At 44.5% G+C, this 15,608-nt stretch overlaps 1 protein-coding gene across 1 annotated transcript in view; it reads left to right on the top strand.

The window, feature by feature from the left end:
* The window catches only part of Vit (vitrin), a 113,354-nt gene that overhangs the window by 52,640 nt on the left and 45,106 nt on the right, over positions 1 to 15,608 (top strand). The window contains exons 4-6 of the mRNA XM_060364314.1: positions 384 to 540; positions 8,541 to 8,674; positions 13,907 to 13,984. Of these exons, the coding sequence (XP_060220297.1) occupies positions 384 to 540; positions 8,541 to 8,674; positions 13,907 to 13,984 (369 nt within the window). The remainder of the gene's footprint in view (positions 1 to 383; positions 541 to 8,540; positions 8,675 to 13,906; positions 13,985 to 15,608) is intronic.

The following is a 15,608-nucleotide window of genomic DNA, read 5'->3' as shown; positions in this document are numbered from 1 at the left end:
TTCCTGGGATAATCACAGAGCATCTGGAAAACCAGCAATTCCTCCTTCTGTTGATTCCAGATAACATTTTGATCACTGGTGGTGAATCTTTTCTCAGAGTTATTTTAAATTAATTAATTGTCCAAACAAGAACAGAAGTCAGCCTTTATGTTTTTTTTTTTTTCTTTCAGCATGTTAAAGGTAATGGATGTCATTGTTCTTCTGGTCCGAGGATCGCCCTTGCTATTTCTTTGCCCTCCCTCCTTATATGGAAGGGATGCAGGGACAGTTCCGATTCAGGTGTTCACAAATTAAGTAAAGGAATACTTACGACCTAACAATGTCACCTCAGATATAAGCTGACACTGCTAGGGGCTAATTTTGACCTCATTTTGTATTCCCAGCTGTGCCTCAGATCAACTGTGATGTCAAAGCTGGGAAGATCATCAATCCTGAGTTCATGGTGAAGTGTCCAGCAGGATGCCAAGACCCCAAACACCATGTTTACGGCAGCGGCGTCTACGCGTCTTACTCCAGCGTGTGTGGCGCCGCGATTCACAGGTGGGCGGCTCTGACCTGCTCAGCAGCCGGTGATCAAAGTACTGCTGGGGAGCCTCTGCTGCAGGGTTGCTATAATTAGCAGGCAGAAATGTAATGTCCAAACCTAGTTGAGCCTCCTGCATTCCATTTGCAAGTTTGTCCCAGAAGTCATGCGTGACCCTGTGTCTCCTTTCATGGCACTCTGACAAAAACCAACTGACTTATTCCCCTGCCTTTTTTCAATTTTAAGTTTATTATTTAAGAATATTGCAAATAAAAACAAAAACACACACCAAAATTAACCAGACCCCACAACTTAAAAGTCCTCTCCACTCAGTTTATGTCAGAGGCAGTCCCTCTTCCCATTACTATAGAACTCACTTGGACACTGAACTGCCATGGGCTACATCTGTGCAGGGGTTCTAGGTTATCTCCATGCATGGCACTTGGTTGGAGAATAAGTCTCTGGAAAGACCCCTGTGTTCAAGTTTTCTGGTTCTGTTGCTCTCCTTGTGGAGTTCCTGTCCTCTCCAGATCTTACTATTTCCTACTTCTTTCATAAGATTCCATGCAGGAAGAGGGACTGTCTCTGACATGAACTGATTGATTGGCCTGCTCTTTGATCACCTCCTCCTGAGGGGAGAGCAGCCTTACCAGGCCACAGAAGATGACAATGCAGCCACTCCTGATGAGATCTAATAGACTAAGATCAGCAGGAAGGAGAGGAGGACCTCCCCTATCAGTGGACTTGGGAAGGGGCATTCGTGAAGAAGGGGGAGGGAAGGTGGGATTAGGAGGGGAGAAGGGAGGAGTTTATGTGGGGATACAAAGTGAATAAAGTGTAATTAATAAAAGTTTTTAAAAAATGCTGACCTAAAAAAAAAAAGTCCTCTCCACTTCTCTACAGCTTGAACAGGCATTTGGAATGGAAGCTGCGGAGCTTTGTATCAGATTTTTACTTACACTAGTGAATATATTTTTATGCACATATCCACCACTAAAAATGAAACATCATATTCTGAATCAAACCAATAATATATATGGGCAGGTGAGCCCAGCACAAGAAAACAAGAAGGACCATATATTAGAGTTTGAGGAAGAACTAAACACAGATAAAAGACATGAATTACAGAAGCAAACAGAAACCTTAGCATTCTTCCCCCTTGTATTCTTTCATAACCATAGCAAAGAAAATATAGTTATTGATCCTTTTTTTCTACCTATGCTGTGCAAGGAAATGTTAGCAATGGCCAGGAGTTAGGAGTGGGTATCAGAGCTATGGTGATAAACTAGAGACAGAAAAGGGTGACAGGTGGTACCTTGTGTCCAGCTATAACTTTTGGGTTGGGGGAGGATGACAAGAGGCATGGCATGCTTTGAACTCAGTCCCAGCTTAGACGAGAAAGTCAAAGTGACCTTGACTGAATACTCAGTTCTCTTTTCTGTAGTCTGGGAGCCAAGCACAGAGAAATGCGTGTCTTTGGTGATCAAGTTAACATGCATATGGCAAATACTTTCTTTGCCCGGCTGCCATACTTCCCACCACAACAGTTCCCTTTTGAAGGATCTGTAACTACTGTTAGGTACATCTTCAAGGTAAAGACACGGCCGGCTGTAGTTGTGGAAACCTATAATCCAGCATCTGGGAGGCAGGAGAATGGGGAATCCCAGGTTATTGTCTATTGCATCCAAGGCCAGGCTGAGCTACAGGAATCCCTGTCTTCAAAAACAAAAGCAAAGGAACAAACACACAGTAACACAACAGATAAATGTAGTCTGAACAGCTCTTCTAAAGCTACATTGTCACGCATTGGAGTTAGACTGTAACCCAGGTCCAGCTATAATATGCCTAGTAACTGCTGCTGGTACAGCCTTGGATGCAGTGTCTCAATGCTAGATAATGTCTGAATCACTTGGGTTTTTTGTATCTTTTTCCTTGTCTATATTTGCACAAAAAGTAACTGGCTTGTTCTGTCAAATGAGAGGAGATGGTATTAAAACTCCTTTGAAGGTAGCTAGTTATTTCGCTCTGAAACAACTGTCCACCATGAAACATTGTGAAAAAGATACAGTGTAAGAATTACCTGTAGACTACATTAGACTTCCTCTCTTTTGCCCATATGATGTGAGGGAATAAGGTGGAACAGGATTATAAACACTTATTGTTTTTTTTAAAAAGGAGAACAGAACTGCAAGAGTGAATTTGACCTCACCAAAGATATCATCTAAATGACAAATAACCTTTTGATGCTCTGATTCTTTCCTTCCGGCTTCATTTCCATCCTTCATTTCAACACTGCTGCTAGCATTTCCGTCTGTCAGAAAAGGAATTTAGGCACAGCAAAGTTAATGTAATTGCTATTAATTGACCAGTGAAGATCAGGGCTCCACCATGCCCCTGACTTCTAGCCCAGAGCCCAGAGGTCACACATTTACACAAGAACTAGGGGGCCAGTACTACTCCGTGAGGGAGGTGTATGTCTACTCTGCAAGAGTCATGACCAGAAAAGGCTTTAAGAAGAATGAACACATGCCTAAAGAGAGAACTGAGAAGTGTGTTCAGAAGAACAGGGCTCTACAAGCCCAGTGTGCAAAGTGGGATGTCAATGAAAAGAATACAGATGAACAGATGAGGCAAAAAAAAAAGAAAGGAAAAAAAAAACCCTGAAGGCTCACTTCTTGTTTTTGAGCAACCCTCAAGGGCCTCTGTGGATTCCTTAGCCCGATGTCTGAGAGAGTAGAAACTATTCAGAAGGAGATATCACTATCCAGCGAAAGGATGAATAGAGGTCTTAAGGGACAAACAGGAATCTGGGATGCTATTAGCTTCATTTTCCACAGACAAAATCTGTTTTCAGGGAGGCAGGATTTGAGAGATAGCATGAAGAGAAGACCTTAGTCCCTACCCTGTCAGGGTCTCCCATCCTCAGAACAGGAGATGAGAAAGAATAGGCTTGGGTTCAAAACCTCAAGTTAATTTGAAATAAAGGAATTAATATTCACACACCCTATTGTGTACAGATGTTTTCTCACAGGCCACTTATTCTATTGTTTCAAAACAAAGGGATATTTGTCACATCGAGGTCTCATATCTGGATTCAGTCTCATCGTAAACACACCGTTTGTTTGGTTGTTTGCTTGTTTATGTGGAAGTGCACATATGCCATGTCACTTGTTTATTTGTGGTGGGGTTTTTTTTGTTTGTTTAAGTATTTATTTATTTGTTGGGGAGGTGCACATACCCCCTGACCTGTGGGTCGAGTCCAGAAGACAATTTTAGAGAGTTCTGTTCTTCCTTCTGACTGAGACAGGCTCTCTCTGGGTCCTGCCATCCTGCATACTTTAGGCTACCTGTCCCATGAGCTACTTTGAAGGTGACTCTACAATCTACCTCCCACCTCTCAGCAGAAGGCCTTCTTACAAATGCATACCACTTCACGCAGCTTTTTCTTACATGGGTTCTGGTCTCTAGCTCAGGTCACTGGGCTTAGTGTCAGAAATAACACCAGTACCATGCAAAGGAACACACAAACAAAGCAAAGGCATCACAGGAAAGCAATTCTTTCTGCAAAAAGGATGCACCAGGACCCAACTTGAGCTAGTTACACACTGGGGCCAACATGGTTCCAGTATTTTATTCCTGATATGGGTTGTGACTGCATCTCATCCCTCTTGTGAAGCTTGAGTTCACAATCTGACTTTATTGGTTAATCTATGTGCAGGAGACAGGGAAGGCTCATAAAATGAGTCCTTGTGTCTTTCATCAAACTATTTGATGAAAGAAAGAAAGAAAGAAAGAAAGAAAGAAAGAAAGAAAGAAAGAAAGAAAGAAAGAAAGAGAGAGAGAAAGAAGGGAGGGAGGGAGGGAGGGAGGGAGGGAAGGAGGGAGGGAGGGAGGGAAGGAGGGAAGGAAAGAAAAAGAAAGAAAAGAAAGGAAAAAGTTGCTCATAGTTGACAAGCACTTTTACCCACTAAGCCATCTAGCAGGTATTAACCCATATATGTAAAGGCAGAGAAGCAAGCACTTGGTCAAAAAAGAGAGCTCTTCCTAAGATGGACCAATGAGCATCTCTGTGTAAGGCCCTCTTCCTGAAGATTCTGAATGTGTGCCCATCCTCAGAACAGCTGCCGTTCAACAGTTGGCTCAGTGGCTTACTCTCCCTCCCTGAGCTGGAGAACTGGCCCTAAGCTTATCTCAGACCCCAGGCACCAGAGTCAGGTAGAAGATGAATGTCGAGGCCATGCACATGTTTGTGCAGAGCTGAGATCGAGTGATAAATTCTCCACAAAGGCGGCAGAAAGGAGACAGGTCTGACATCAAATCTCCGATGTCAAGTCAACTGGCTCATGAAATCCTGAAAGCATAACAACTGTTTTCCCAAAGCTGATATAAGAGCATCCTGCCCCAAACCAGTGTTTGTGGTAACTGGTAACTGGTAACTGGACACAAACTGGTAAGTGTCCTTACCCAGAAAAATAAAACGTTATCCTTTCCATAGGAATTTCTTCAGGGACTATAGAGACGACTCACTAGTTAAGAACACTGCTTGCTCTTCCAAAGGACCCAGGTTTGATTCCCAGCACCTACATAGGGGCTCACAAACGTCTGTAACTCCAGCTCCAGGGGATCTGATGCCCTCTTCTGGCCTCAGTGGGCACCAGGCATACATGTGATACACATATATGCATGCAGGCAAAATACCTAGACACATAAAAACAATTTTTTTAAATTTGTTTTTTAAAAGATTTTTTTATTTATTTAAGAAACGAAATTAATTCATAAATCTTTAGAGGTAGTACAAGACAGTAAATCACCAAGTATGTTATAAGAACAAAAGCCTAAGAGGGCTGCAAAAGCAAGATGGCGTCAGGCTCTCTGTGAGGAAGGACATGGGCGGTAGAGGGATCCAGGGAAAGCAGCAGAACAACGCAAGCCATGTGAGTGGGTGGTAAGGTTGCTTAGCAAACAGACGCTAGCCAGATCCCATGGTGGAGCAGCAAAGGCTACAGAGAGCGACAAGAAGTTGGAAGAGGGTGTGTGTGTGTGTGTGTGTGTGTGTGTGTATGTGTGTGTACGCATGCACTTGTGAACCCTAAGTACCACAACCTGCATTGAGAAACCCAGGGTGTGGGATTGGTGAGACCCACATGCATGCAAATACCTACTGAATGCACCAGCTACAAAGTCTTGAGTGACTCGCTTACAGGAGCAGGCTGTTTCTATGGAGCAGGGGACAGCAACATTTCCTCCACCCCGTAACTCTCAAGTTTGCGGGGAGGACACAGGGAGACATGTGTAAGATGATTTTAAAGCTGATAAGCATGTTACATGTCACGTGCTACTGTCACCTTCTTCATGGCCATTGAGAATTTGAGTTTTGAAAGTTGCTGAGTCACAGAGGAGTTGGGAGGGCAGGAAATGGCAACCTCACCCCTGGGGAAGGAAGGATCCGTGTTGATGGGAACAAATCCTTCTACCTTTTTTGACCCTTATGCCATAAATTACAAATGCTCAGAGGAGTCATGGTTGACTCCAGGGAAAAGTAACAATGCTGTAAAGGTCCTATTTAGGACGTGGGGTGGGCCTCCTGCCTTATGTTAGCCCCTACAAATCAGCCTTCAGGAAATCCTTTCCTTTTCCTCCTTCTCCCCCTCTTCCTCCTCCTCCTTTTCCTCTCCTTCTCTTCCTTCTCCTTTTCCCCTTTTCTCAGTGCTGAGACTGGAGCCAAGGGCATCACACAGGCTAGGCAGGCTCCCTACCACTGCACTATAACCCTTGGCCCTGGGATTTTTATTTCAAATGTGTTTAACTGAGCTGTGCATTTTCCCTCTCTAGTTGTAAATCAAAGAACCACATACTTTTAATAACCTTATCCTGCTCCTTCAAGTGACTGAGTTCACTCTGTGACATCCCAGAGCCAAATTAGACATTTTCAGGCACAAAGTTTTTACTTCAAAGAATCAGTGGGAAGCTTGGTGTAGTGGCAAATGTCATAGTCCTAGGTACTCAGGAGGTTGAAGCAGGTGAATTTCTTGAGTTCAGGAGTCTAAGGTCAACCTGAGCAACATGCTGAGAGCAACAAGAGAAAGGAAGAATCATTAGTAAGCCAGGCATAGAGAGTGAGGCCAGAGGACTGAGAATTCAAGACTAGCTTGGTCTACATGGTGAGCTTTGAGGCTAGCCTGGGATACATAGAGAAACCTTGTCTCAAAAGACAGAAAGGAATTCTGGCATGGTGGTGCACACCTGTAATCCCAGCAGAGGCAGAGGTAGGCAGATCACTGTGAGTTCCAGGCCAGCCTGGTCTACAAAGTGAGTCCAGGACAGCCAAGGCTAGACACACACACACACACACACACACACACAAATCCTGGCGGTTGGGTGGAAGAATAAAGGAAGAAAAGAGGTGTGGGACTCTATTGTATGAGGTTGAAGTCTGACATTTCCGGATAACCTCAAGATCAGACAAAGATGGTGGACTCCCTTTTCTCATCAGGGTAAAACTAAGGAGTGTCATGTAGCTCTCAGAGAAAGATCCCAGGCCTGACCCTTTCCTGATAGGCAAGGACTCGGGGATTCCCGGAGATACCCACCCTATGCTAATAAGATGCCTTGGTGTCTTGACTTTCCAAATGACCTTTGACTTTACCTGGAGCTCTTGCCTCACCCATAGGATAATTAAGTACTGCTTTTCTCCTCTTATGGTAGGACTGTTTTGGCACATGTAGATTAAGTATCCCTGGCACCCCTGACCCCGACGAATCAAACACATTCACCCTCGGAACCCCCTCCCCCTCCTCACACACACACTGGCCCAAGCTTTATACTTGCCCTTGATTTCACAGGAAATGAAAGCATGCCCTCCCTCATTTATTCTGCGGATAGAATCCATGCTGGATAACCAAACTTGGCTGCCCAAAAGAAAGCAGCTGCCACTGGGGGCTTGACTGCCCGTTGGCCAGCCACATGCTGGTGATGCAGTAGGCTTCACCATTCACTGCCATGCAGCACTGCCTCTGCAGCCATTGACCTGCATCTCCCCAGACCATGGGTTTCTGGCCTCTGCTCTGCTCAGCACAGGAGCTTAACCAAGGAGCTGTAGCACTTTGATATCGCCATAACCTCTGAAATGACGGAGCTTCCACTTCCACCAGCAATCTCATTCTAAAAGACCTAATTAGTTGTAACACTCCGTGGAAAATTCTTTCCCCGCTTGGGCCCAGCACACAGGCCTTGCCTGAAAGCACTCTAGCCACCCCTGAGACCTGGGACCTGTGATGCTGTTCTCAGTTCTCCTCCTGGGAGCAGCACTCCAGAGCCACACCCAGAAGAAGAAGGGAAGCAAGGGTGAGGCATGGCAGCACATACCTTTAATCTCAGCACTCAGGAAACAGGCAGGCAATTTTTCTGTGAGTTTGAGGCCAACATGCTCTACATAGTGAGTTCTGGGTCAGCAAGATCTACATAGCAAGACCCTGTCTTTAAAAAAAAAAAAAAAAAAAAGTAATTATTTTTTTAAAAGGAGACCAAAAATACACAAGAAAAGAGTAGGAATAGGAAAGCTAGAGAACTAGAAAATTGAGCTATGAGAATCAATAGAATTCCAGGGTGACATAACAACAGATCATGCAAGAAGACAGGGACATTTGGCCTGGAGGTCAGGGGCCAAGTCCAGTGATAGAAACACCATTTGGGGGTGGGTGGGTTGGTTTTGGTTTTGGTTTTTCGAGACAGGGTTTCTCTGTGTATCCCTTGCTGTCCTGGAACTAGCTCTATAGACTAGACTGGCCTCGAACCCCCAGAGATCCACCAGGCTCTGCCACCTGAGTGCTGGAATTAAGCGTGTGGGCCACCACGCTCAGCAGAAACACCATTCTTGGAGATCGGGCTGCAAGCTGAAGCCAACTTTCCCTCAACCTCACTGCTTTCATGTGTCCGAGTAAAGACAGACTGTGTTGTGGTCAAGCAATATGTCTACACCTTCCTTGTGTGTGAATTTGCTTTTTCTTTCTTTTCGTAGTGGTGTGCTGGATAATTCAGGAGGGAAAATACTCGTCCGGAAAGTTGCTGGGCAGTCTGGTTACAAAGGAAGCTACTCGAATGGCGTTCAGTCCCTGTCCCTACCCAGATGGAGAGAATCCTTCATCATCTTAGGTAACCCTGAACACACTGCTGAGCGCAAGCGTCCGAGGCGACGCCGGGATGAACTGTGCTCTTTCCGTCGCTGTTACCTTGTGCCTATGTCCCACCTCTTTTCAGAAATACATGAAGCATTGATTCCAAAAACTAGAATTAAGAAATACCAGATTATAATTACTTGACAGATCACTACAAGGTAGAATCTGGAAATGCTAAATGCATCCGTTCCTCATTTTAACTGCATCACAGTTGTCCGCAAGTTCAGTCAAACTCTGAGAAAAGTGAATTGCATTTAACAAGTTGGGATTGTTGAAAACTGGTCCTTCAGGTGGGCTGAATGCACCCTGTATCTAGAACATTTTCCCTTGGGCTCTCTAGGAGATGGGTAGACGGCAGCACAGGCTTAGAGAGAGGCTGAGCCACAATTTTATTTTAGATTATCTAGAATTTTTGTTCAATTAATTGCTTTACTTCTGAGTCAGCTCAACTTCCTAGCTCCGTGGAACCCTAACAAGTAATAATTTTTATTCTCTCTCTCCCTCTCAAAAAGATAATGCGAGCAAGCCAATGACAGCAGTAGTGTAGCTTCACAATGAAAAGGTAGCCAGCTCTCTCGGAGCCATTGTAACCCCGCTTCTCCCATTTCCGTTTATTTCTCCAACCCAGTCTTTCATTTTGAAAATATTTAAGCTTACAGAAAGCTTAAAAGGTAGCACAATGGATACCCATCTTCCTCTCACCCAGAGTCCTGACGTGTTCATATTTTGTCCTGCTTCTTTTTACACACTTGCGTACCTGTCATTTTAAGACACTTTAGCTGGACCACTCTGCAAGCATCCCCAACATTTCATCTCCAAGTGCTTCCTCATGTCTCTCTACACACACAAACATTTTCCTGAGTCCGAAACTAACACTGAAGCAACACTGCCTGATAAGGACTTCTTACTCACGTCTCCAAAACATTCCTCATAATAGTTTATCCTTTCTTGGATCTGTAACATGATCAGAGATTATGCCTAGCACTTAGTTGTCATTCGGCTTCAGTCTCCTTTCAATCCCCCACCACATCACATCTTGACTTCGGGAATGATGATGACATCATTGAGTCTAGGCCAGTTGTCTACTGGTATGTCCTACCGTTGGACCAAAAATGGGCCCAACTGTTTTTTTTTTTTTTTTTTTTTGTGATTGTTTTCAACCTCAACATATATTTCTAAACATATATTTATTTTTTTTTTATGTATGTGAGTGTTTTGCCTGCCTGCATGTATGTCTGTGCACCATGTGGGTGCCTGGTGCCCATGGGGGCCGGAAGAGGGTATCGGAACCCCTGGAACTGGAGTTATGGACAGCTGGGAACTCAGCCCAGGTCCTCTGGCAGAGCGGCAAGTGCTCTTAACCTCTGAGTCGTCACTCCAGCCCCTCAACTTATATATTTTGAAAAGGATAGATTACATCGTCAGGTCTCCCTGGTGTCCTGGTACATTGGCCATGGCAAGAGGCTGTACTGACAGTTTCCTTAATCTGTTGCTGATTCTAAATTTGATTTCTTGGCTACTAGCATAGACTTCTCCAGGGACAAGCTGTGTGTAATTAGTTAGCAAGCAGGGTGAGACTTCAAATTGCTTAAGTAACTTATTTCCCAGTAATGCTTACTCAGCAGTAAGCTGGACATCCTCTCACAGCATTGTGTCATCTCTAGATACATTCCATACCTAACAATGTGGATGCTATGTGAGAGCTATTTGACTGTTAGGAAATGAGGGCAAGAAAATAACCACATGCAGGTTCAGTACAGCTACAAACTGTTTCCAAGTCTTTTGATTGCAGATTAGTTGAATCACAAATTTTGGATACTACAGAAACAGGGCAAACTGCAACTGCAAAATTATAATTTTTCCTAACTGTCTCATTCCTTCCACATTAGTGGCTAGGGCTCTCCCCCACCCCCATCCCCGCTCAGCCACCCTCTCTCCCTACATGTTTTTTTTTTTTTTTTTTTTTTTTTTTTTTTTAATGTAGGTGATGTTCTCATTCAGGGTTTTTTCCCTTTAAATTAAAATATGTATGATATGTATAATAATATCCACCATCCTGCCAAATCACCATTATATATGTTTTTTTAATTTCATGTCTCCAGAGACTGGCCAGTGAAAGTTGTTTACTCCGTCACATTTGATCTTGAGCATAGGATGGTGTCCTGTGCTTTCCTTTCCCTTCCATTGCTCAAGACACCCAGTCTCCTATTTTCTCCAAAGAAGTTCCATAGGATTTAAAACCAGTTTCCAGCTCAAAGCTGCCTGGCCTCCCAGCAAGACTGGATGTGATGGAATTATTCTGAGGATGGATCTCCTGTGGAAACAGAACTGTCTCGTTATACCATGGCCTGTCCAGACTGGATGGTTTTTCTGAGCCCCATTAGGCATCCCAAGCCCCAGACCCTATTTCCTCCATCCATCAGAACTGACGAGAGTTAAAACAGACCTTTTAGGATGCTCCTCAAATCGGGCCATCCCTGTTTCCCTGAGCCTGTTAAGTTACACAAATGACCCTGGTTTCTTTATCAGAGGACGGGAGGTATCAACCACGTAGTATGTTGTAACAAAGCCTTTAAACAAAGAATTTTTCATGGCAGAGACCAAATGACAATGGCAAAGTCTGGCTGAGTAGAGAGAACTACAGCTTCCACACAGGAGTTCCCGCCTGGGCAATAGTTCTCAAACTTACAACTCAGCCTGCCCCCCAAGCATCGCACTAGGACCTTAAAGGACAACTTCATTCCTACAAAGGAGAGACGAGGAGTATTAGGGATTTTTGTTGTTGTCGTTTGCTTTTTGGTTTTGCGATAAACTCAGTTTAATAAGTTTATTCTCTATAAATTTCAACTTCGTCTCTCCTCATCCTGCTTGTGACATTGAACAGAAAACGACTGTGGCCAAAGATAATAAGCACATGTGCTTACACAGTGAGTAGGGACCTCTTTCAAATAGATGTTAGGGAGGGCACTGTCTCGGAAGGTTGCAGCCAAGGGTACCCTGTGATTCAGTAGTTCACGGCCAACAAGCATAACCAGGTCATGTCACCTTCCTCAGAAGGCTCGGGTGCCAGGATGACCTTTCTCTGGGGTCTTATTTCTAATTTTTATAGGTCACTATCCTCCTTTAATTAATCTCCTTTGAGGATCTGGGAGCTGTCAGGGAGAGATGGTGTGTGTGGTTTTGGTCCACACAATTCGCGGACAGTGCAGGCTTGTGAGAGGAAAGGCCAGATGCCCTAATAGCTTCCGGCTGTCCTTTGATTCACATTTCAGGCAGCCGAGCCAATGCTCATTTACCCTCTGAACAGGAATACAAAGGACTACCCAATTTTAGTCATGAAAAGAATAGTAAAAAAGGCGGAGGGAAACCTCTGCCTCCCTCTCTGTGAACTCTGTATGGCCCTCAGCCAGGAGGACCCTATCAGGTCCAAACAGCCTCAACCAGGGTCTGCTCAGAGCAGGCCCCAACCGAGCTGAGCACTTGGAAATGACCCATTCTGCTCCCCAGATGGTTTTAGCGCGATGACATAAGAAGCACCTGTGATACAGGATGTTTGCCTCCTGTTTGCCTTTGAGTGGAACTTACAGGTAATGGTGGAACGAGGATTCACATCTTGGTGGGCAGATCCAAACACTTTCTAATTTCTTTTTTTCTTTCATTACATCCCTGTAACTTTTTAGAGGTCATGTCATTATTTCTATTTTCTTGATGGAGAAAAAAAAATATATAGTCTTGAAGATGATAGCAGTTAATTAAAAGTAGAAGTAAGGGCTGGGGTGTAGTTCAGTGGTAGAGTTCTCACCTAGCATGTGCAAGGCCATGGGTTTGATCCCCAGGACCATTAAAAACAAACAAACAAACAAACAAACAAACAAACAAACAGGAAATGAGAAAGTAAAATAAAAATAGGAACCCAGTTTTTCTTAGTCTCAGGCATTTCTTGAGACCTCACAATCCTTGTGCCAATAGGATGCTTGTCATATTCCTGGGCTGTGCTCTGTTCCACGCACTCCATTCTCCATATAGCACCACCTCCCTGACCATTCTCTTCAAGTCCTTCCTTGTGTCGAGATATTAATGTTTTCATATAAATATGATAGCCAATGACACCCCCCCCCACACACACACAAAACCTTTAAAGATGTTTCTTCATGTCATAGCTACATGAGACACTGCTTATGACCTTGGGATCTTACCAGCTACTCACAGACAAAAGAACTTGTCATGGGGTAGGGAAGAGACTGCTTTCCATTACCCTCTCCTCCTCCTGCTCCTCCTCCTCCTCCTCTTCTTCAGAGACAGGATTTCTCTATGTAGCCGTGGCTGTCCTGGATTCTCTTTGTAGACCAGGCTGGCCTAGAACACCCAGAGATCCACCTGCCTCTGCCTCCCAGAGTGCTGGGACTACATGTGTGTACCACCATGCCTGCTCCATTAGCACTTTCAATTTAATTGTAGAAAGAAAAAAAAAGGAAAAAAGCCCATCTCTGGTCCGGCATCTCTTGGAAACCAGATGGCTTCACAGGAAATAGCCTTTCCAGGCAATTTCACTCATCCCAGGCTTGATAACTACTTACTGCTCTGCCAGATCATTGCTGATCCAGCTCTGCTCACCTATGTCTTTCTTATTTCTGCTTCTACTGTGGTCGTGTCTGATAAGAGTGCTCTTTCTCCTTGCCTTGCATCTAAAGTCTTTCCCCAAGTGACCACCAATGGCTGTTTTCAAGGACAATGACCTATATACAACTGCTTTCAAGTTTTCAAGATGCCCTGGATTTCAAATGGGTCCCAGAGGGCTTCTGAGAGTGAGAGGTGGCCATCTCTCCGCAGACAGCCAGTCCAAGACCTGAAAGGAGAATGTGGATAATGTTTTGCATCCATCTACTATTGTAATTGAACATTCAAAGCCTTATGGGAGGGAAACTACTCGGCTTACATGTCCTATCTTCAGGAGCAAAATAAGAATTTGCTAATTTTAAGCAACTGTAAGTCATGGAGATTTTATTACTTCCATTCTATTATTAATAACACCAATGATCCACAGGAAAACAAAATGTCACCTGACTTTCTTATTGTAAGCAACAACTCAGTGCGAGGGTGACAGATGTTACTGAACTCGAGAGAAACTGGAAAGAGATAATCCACTTATCATCACTGAGAGATTTGAAACCAGCCCCAGTAATAAATTTCTCTCTCTTTTTTTTTCCAGAAAGTAAACCCCAAAAGGGTATAACCTACCCATCAACTCTTACATATTCATCATCCAAAACTCCAGCTGCCAAAGCAGGCAAGTGTTCACGTGTTATTTCATCCAAGCTGTCTGAGCTCATAAACACGCAATGTTGGGTTTTAGGAGATGGCGTGGAAATTAACATCTCACCCAGTCAGGCCCTGCTGACCCTCATGATGCTCTAATCAATGCCACGAACCTGGCACCGAAATCAATGCGATCAGACAGCCGTGGCTTGCCAGTGAAGGATTTTGTTGTCGTGTTGTTGTTGGTTCCAGAATTTGCTATTGTCTCTCTATTAGTGTCACTTTCATGCAGAATGACGGTGGCCTTGAATTTTGTTGTTTTGTTACTTTAGACGGTGATATGTGTGACCTTACGCCTGGAAACGTTTCCTGGCAACTAAGAGGGAGAAGGCTGCCTCGGTGTGGCTCTAAAGCAAAGGGAAGGAGGGAGAATGATGGGGCTTATTCACTAACAGCAAGATCCAAATCAGGACAAAGCTCACATCGGTGGGGGCTCAGCCGTGCCAGCCTGGGGGACAGCTGAGACTAAGAAATTCCCCTTCCCGAGTTCCTGTGCTAAATCCAGAACTGTGCCCTCCATGGTCCTTCCTAGGGAGGTGCTTTGACTCCTCACGCTCATAGGACTTGGCATTCCGGAAACATGGTGTGTGAGCAGATTTGGTCCACGTTCTGCTCAGGGATGTAGGCTGCACAGGGCTCCGGAATTTCAGCAGCTAGCATTTCTTGAATATTTGCCTTGTGCGAGGCACTGTGACGAGACCTTCCCCTGGTAGTTTTCAGTCTGCTGGGATTATCACCAATATGCCTCCTTCTTAGTCCTAATGCACACACAGTTTGAAGAAAACACAGTTCAGGGAAGTGAAGTAAATTTCCGGTGGCAAAGAGCAAGAAAGTAGGTTCATGGGGCTTTCCCCCTCCTACTTCTATTTAAATCTATGAAGTACCAAAAGCCACACTGTTCAGGCACAACCATTACTGCTGTCAACTGTCCCCATTACCACCGCCCCCTCAAGCTTCCCTGACACAGTTCCTCATTCATCCATTCACTCGCCATGTACTGAGTACGTTCTGGGCCAGACCTAGCTAAATGACGAATGTGCCAATAGCAAAGGGATGCTTGGGGTACTGTTCCAATTTTAAAAGGCCACGCCCACACGGGGGTGAGTTCTTACCGATTTAAACAGAGTATTCCAGTGAGAACTGTGAAAGAGCGGCCTCATTGCTGCTCTTCCTAAGTGATCAAGTTCCTGTAGAAACTGGGCGAAACAAAGGGCGGGCAGGCTATGGCTCAGGTCTCAGCTCGCAGCATAAAACGCTTACTAAGCTCTCGGAGACTGAGTTAACGGATAAATCAGGCTAGAATGACACCCCCCCCCAAGCATAACCACTGTCTTCATTGGTAAATTGTCTCACTTGAACCCTGGAACGTATCTGATTTGTCTAGCAGGGCTCACGCTGGGGACAGATATTACCTGAAATTCAAAGGCTGTCTCTCCCAGGCAGTTAACAACCATTAAGCAGGCAGCTGCTACTTGGTTCCTGCCTCCGTTTGCTCTGAGCTAAATAAAAACAGGTGAGTGCTGGTTTAGAGAAAAAGCACAAAAGGAAAAAAAAAATACAAAACTGGGGAGGCACATTCTAGGTGTCATGGCCAG

This window comes from Meriones unguiculatus, chromosome 1 (assembly GCF_030254825.1).
Source record: "Meriones unguiculatus strain TT.TT164.6M chromosome 1, Bangor_MerUng_6.1, whole genome shotgun sequence".
Classification (NCBI taxonomy): Eukaryota; Metazoa; Chordata; class Mammalia; order Rodentia; family Muridae; genus Meriones; species Meriones unguiculatus.
The sequence above is the reverse complement of the archived record's forward strand: the minus strand, read 5'-3'. Positions and strand labels throughout refer to the sequence as shown.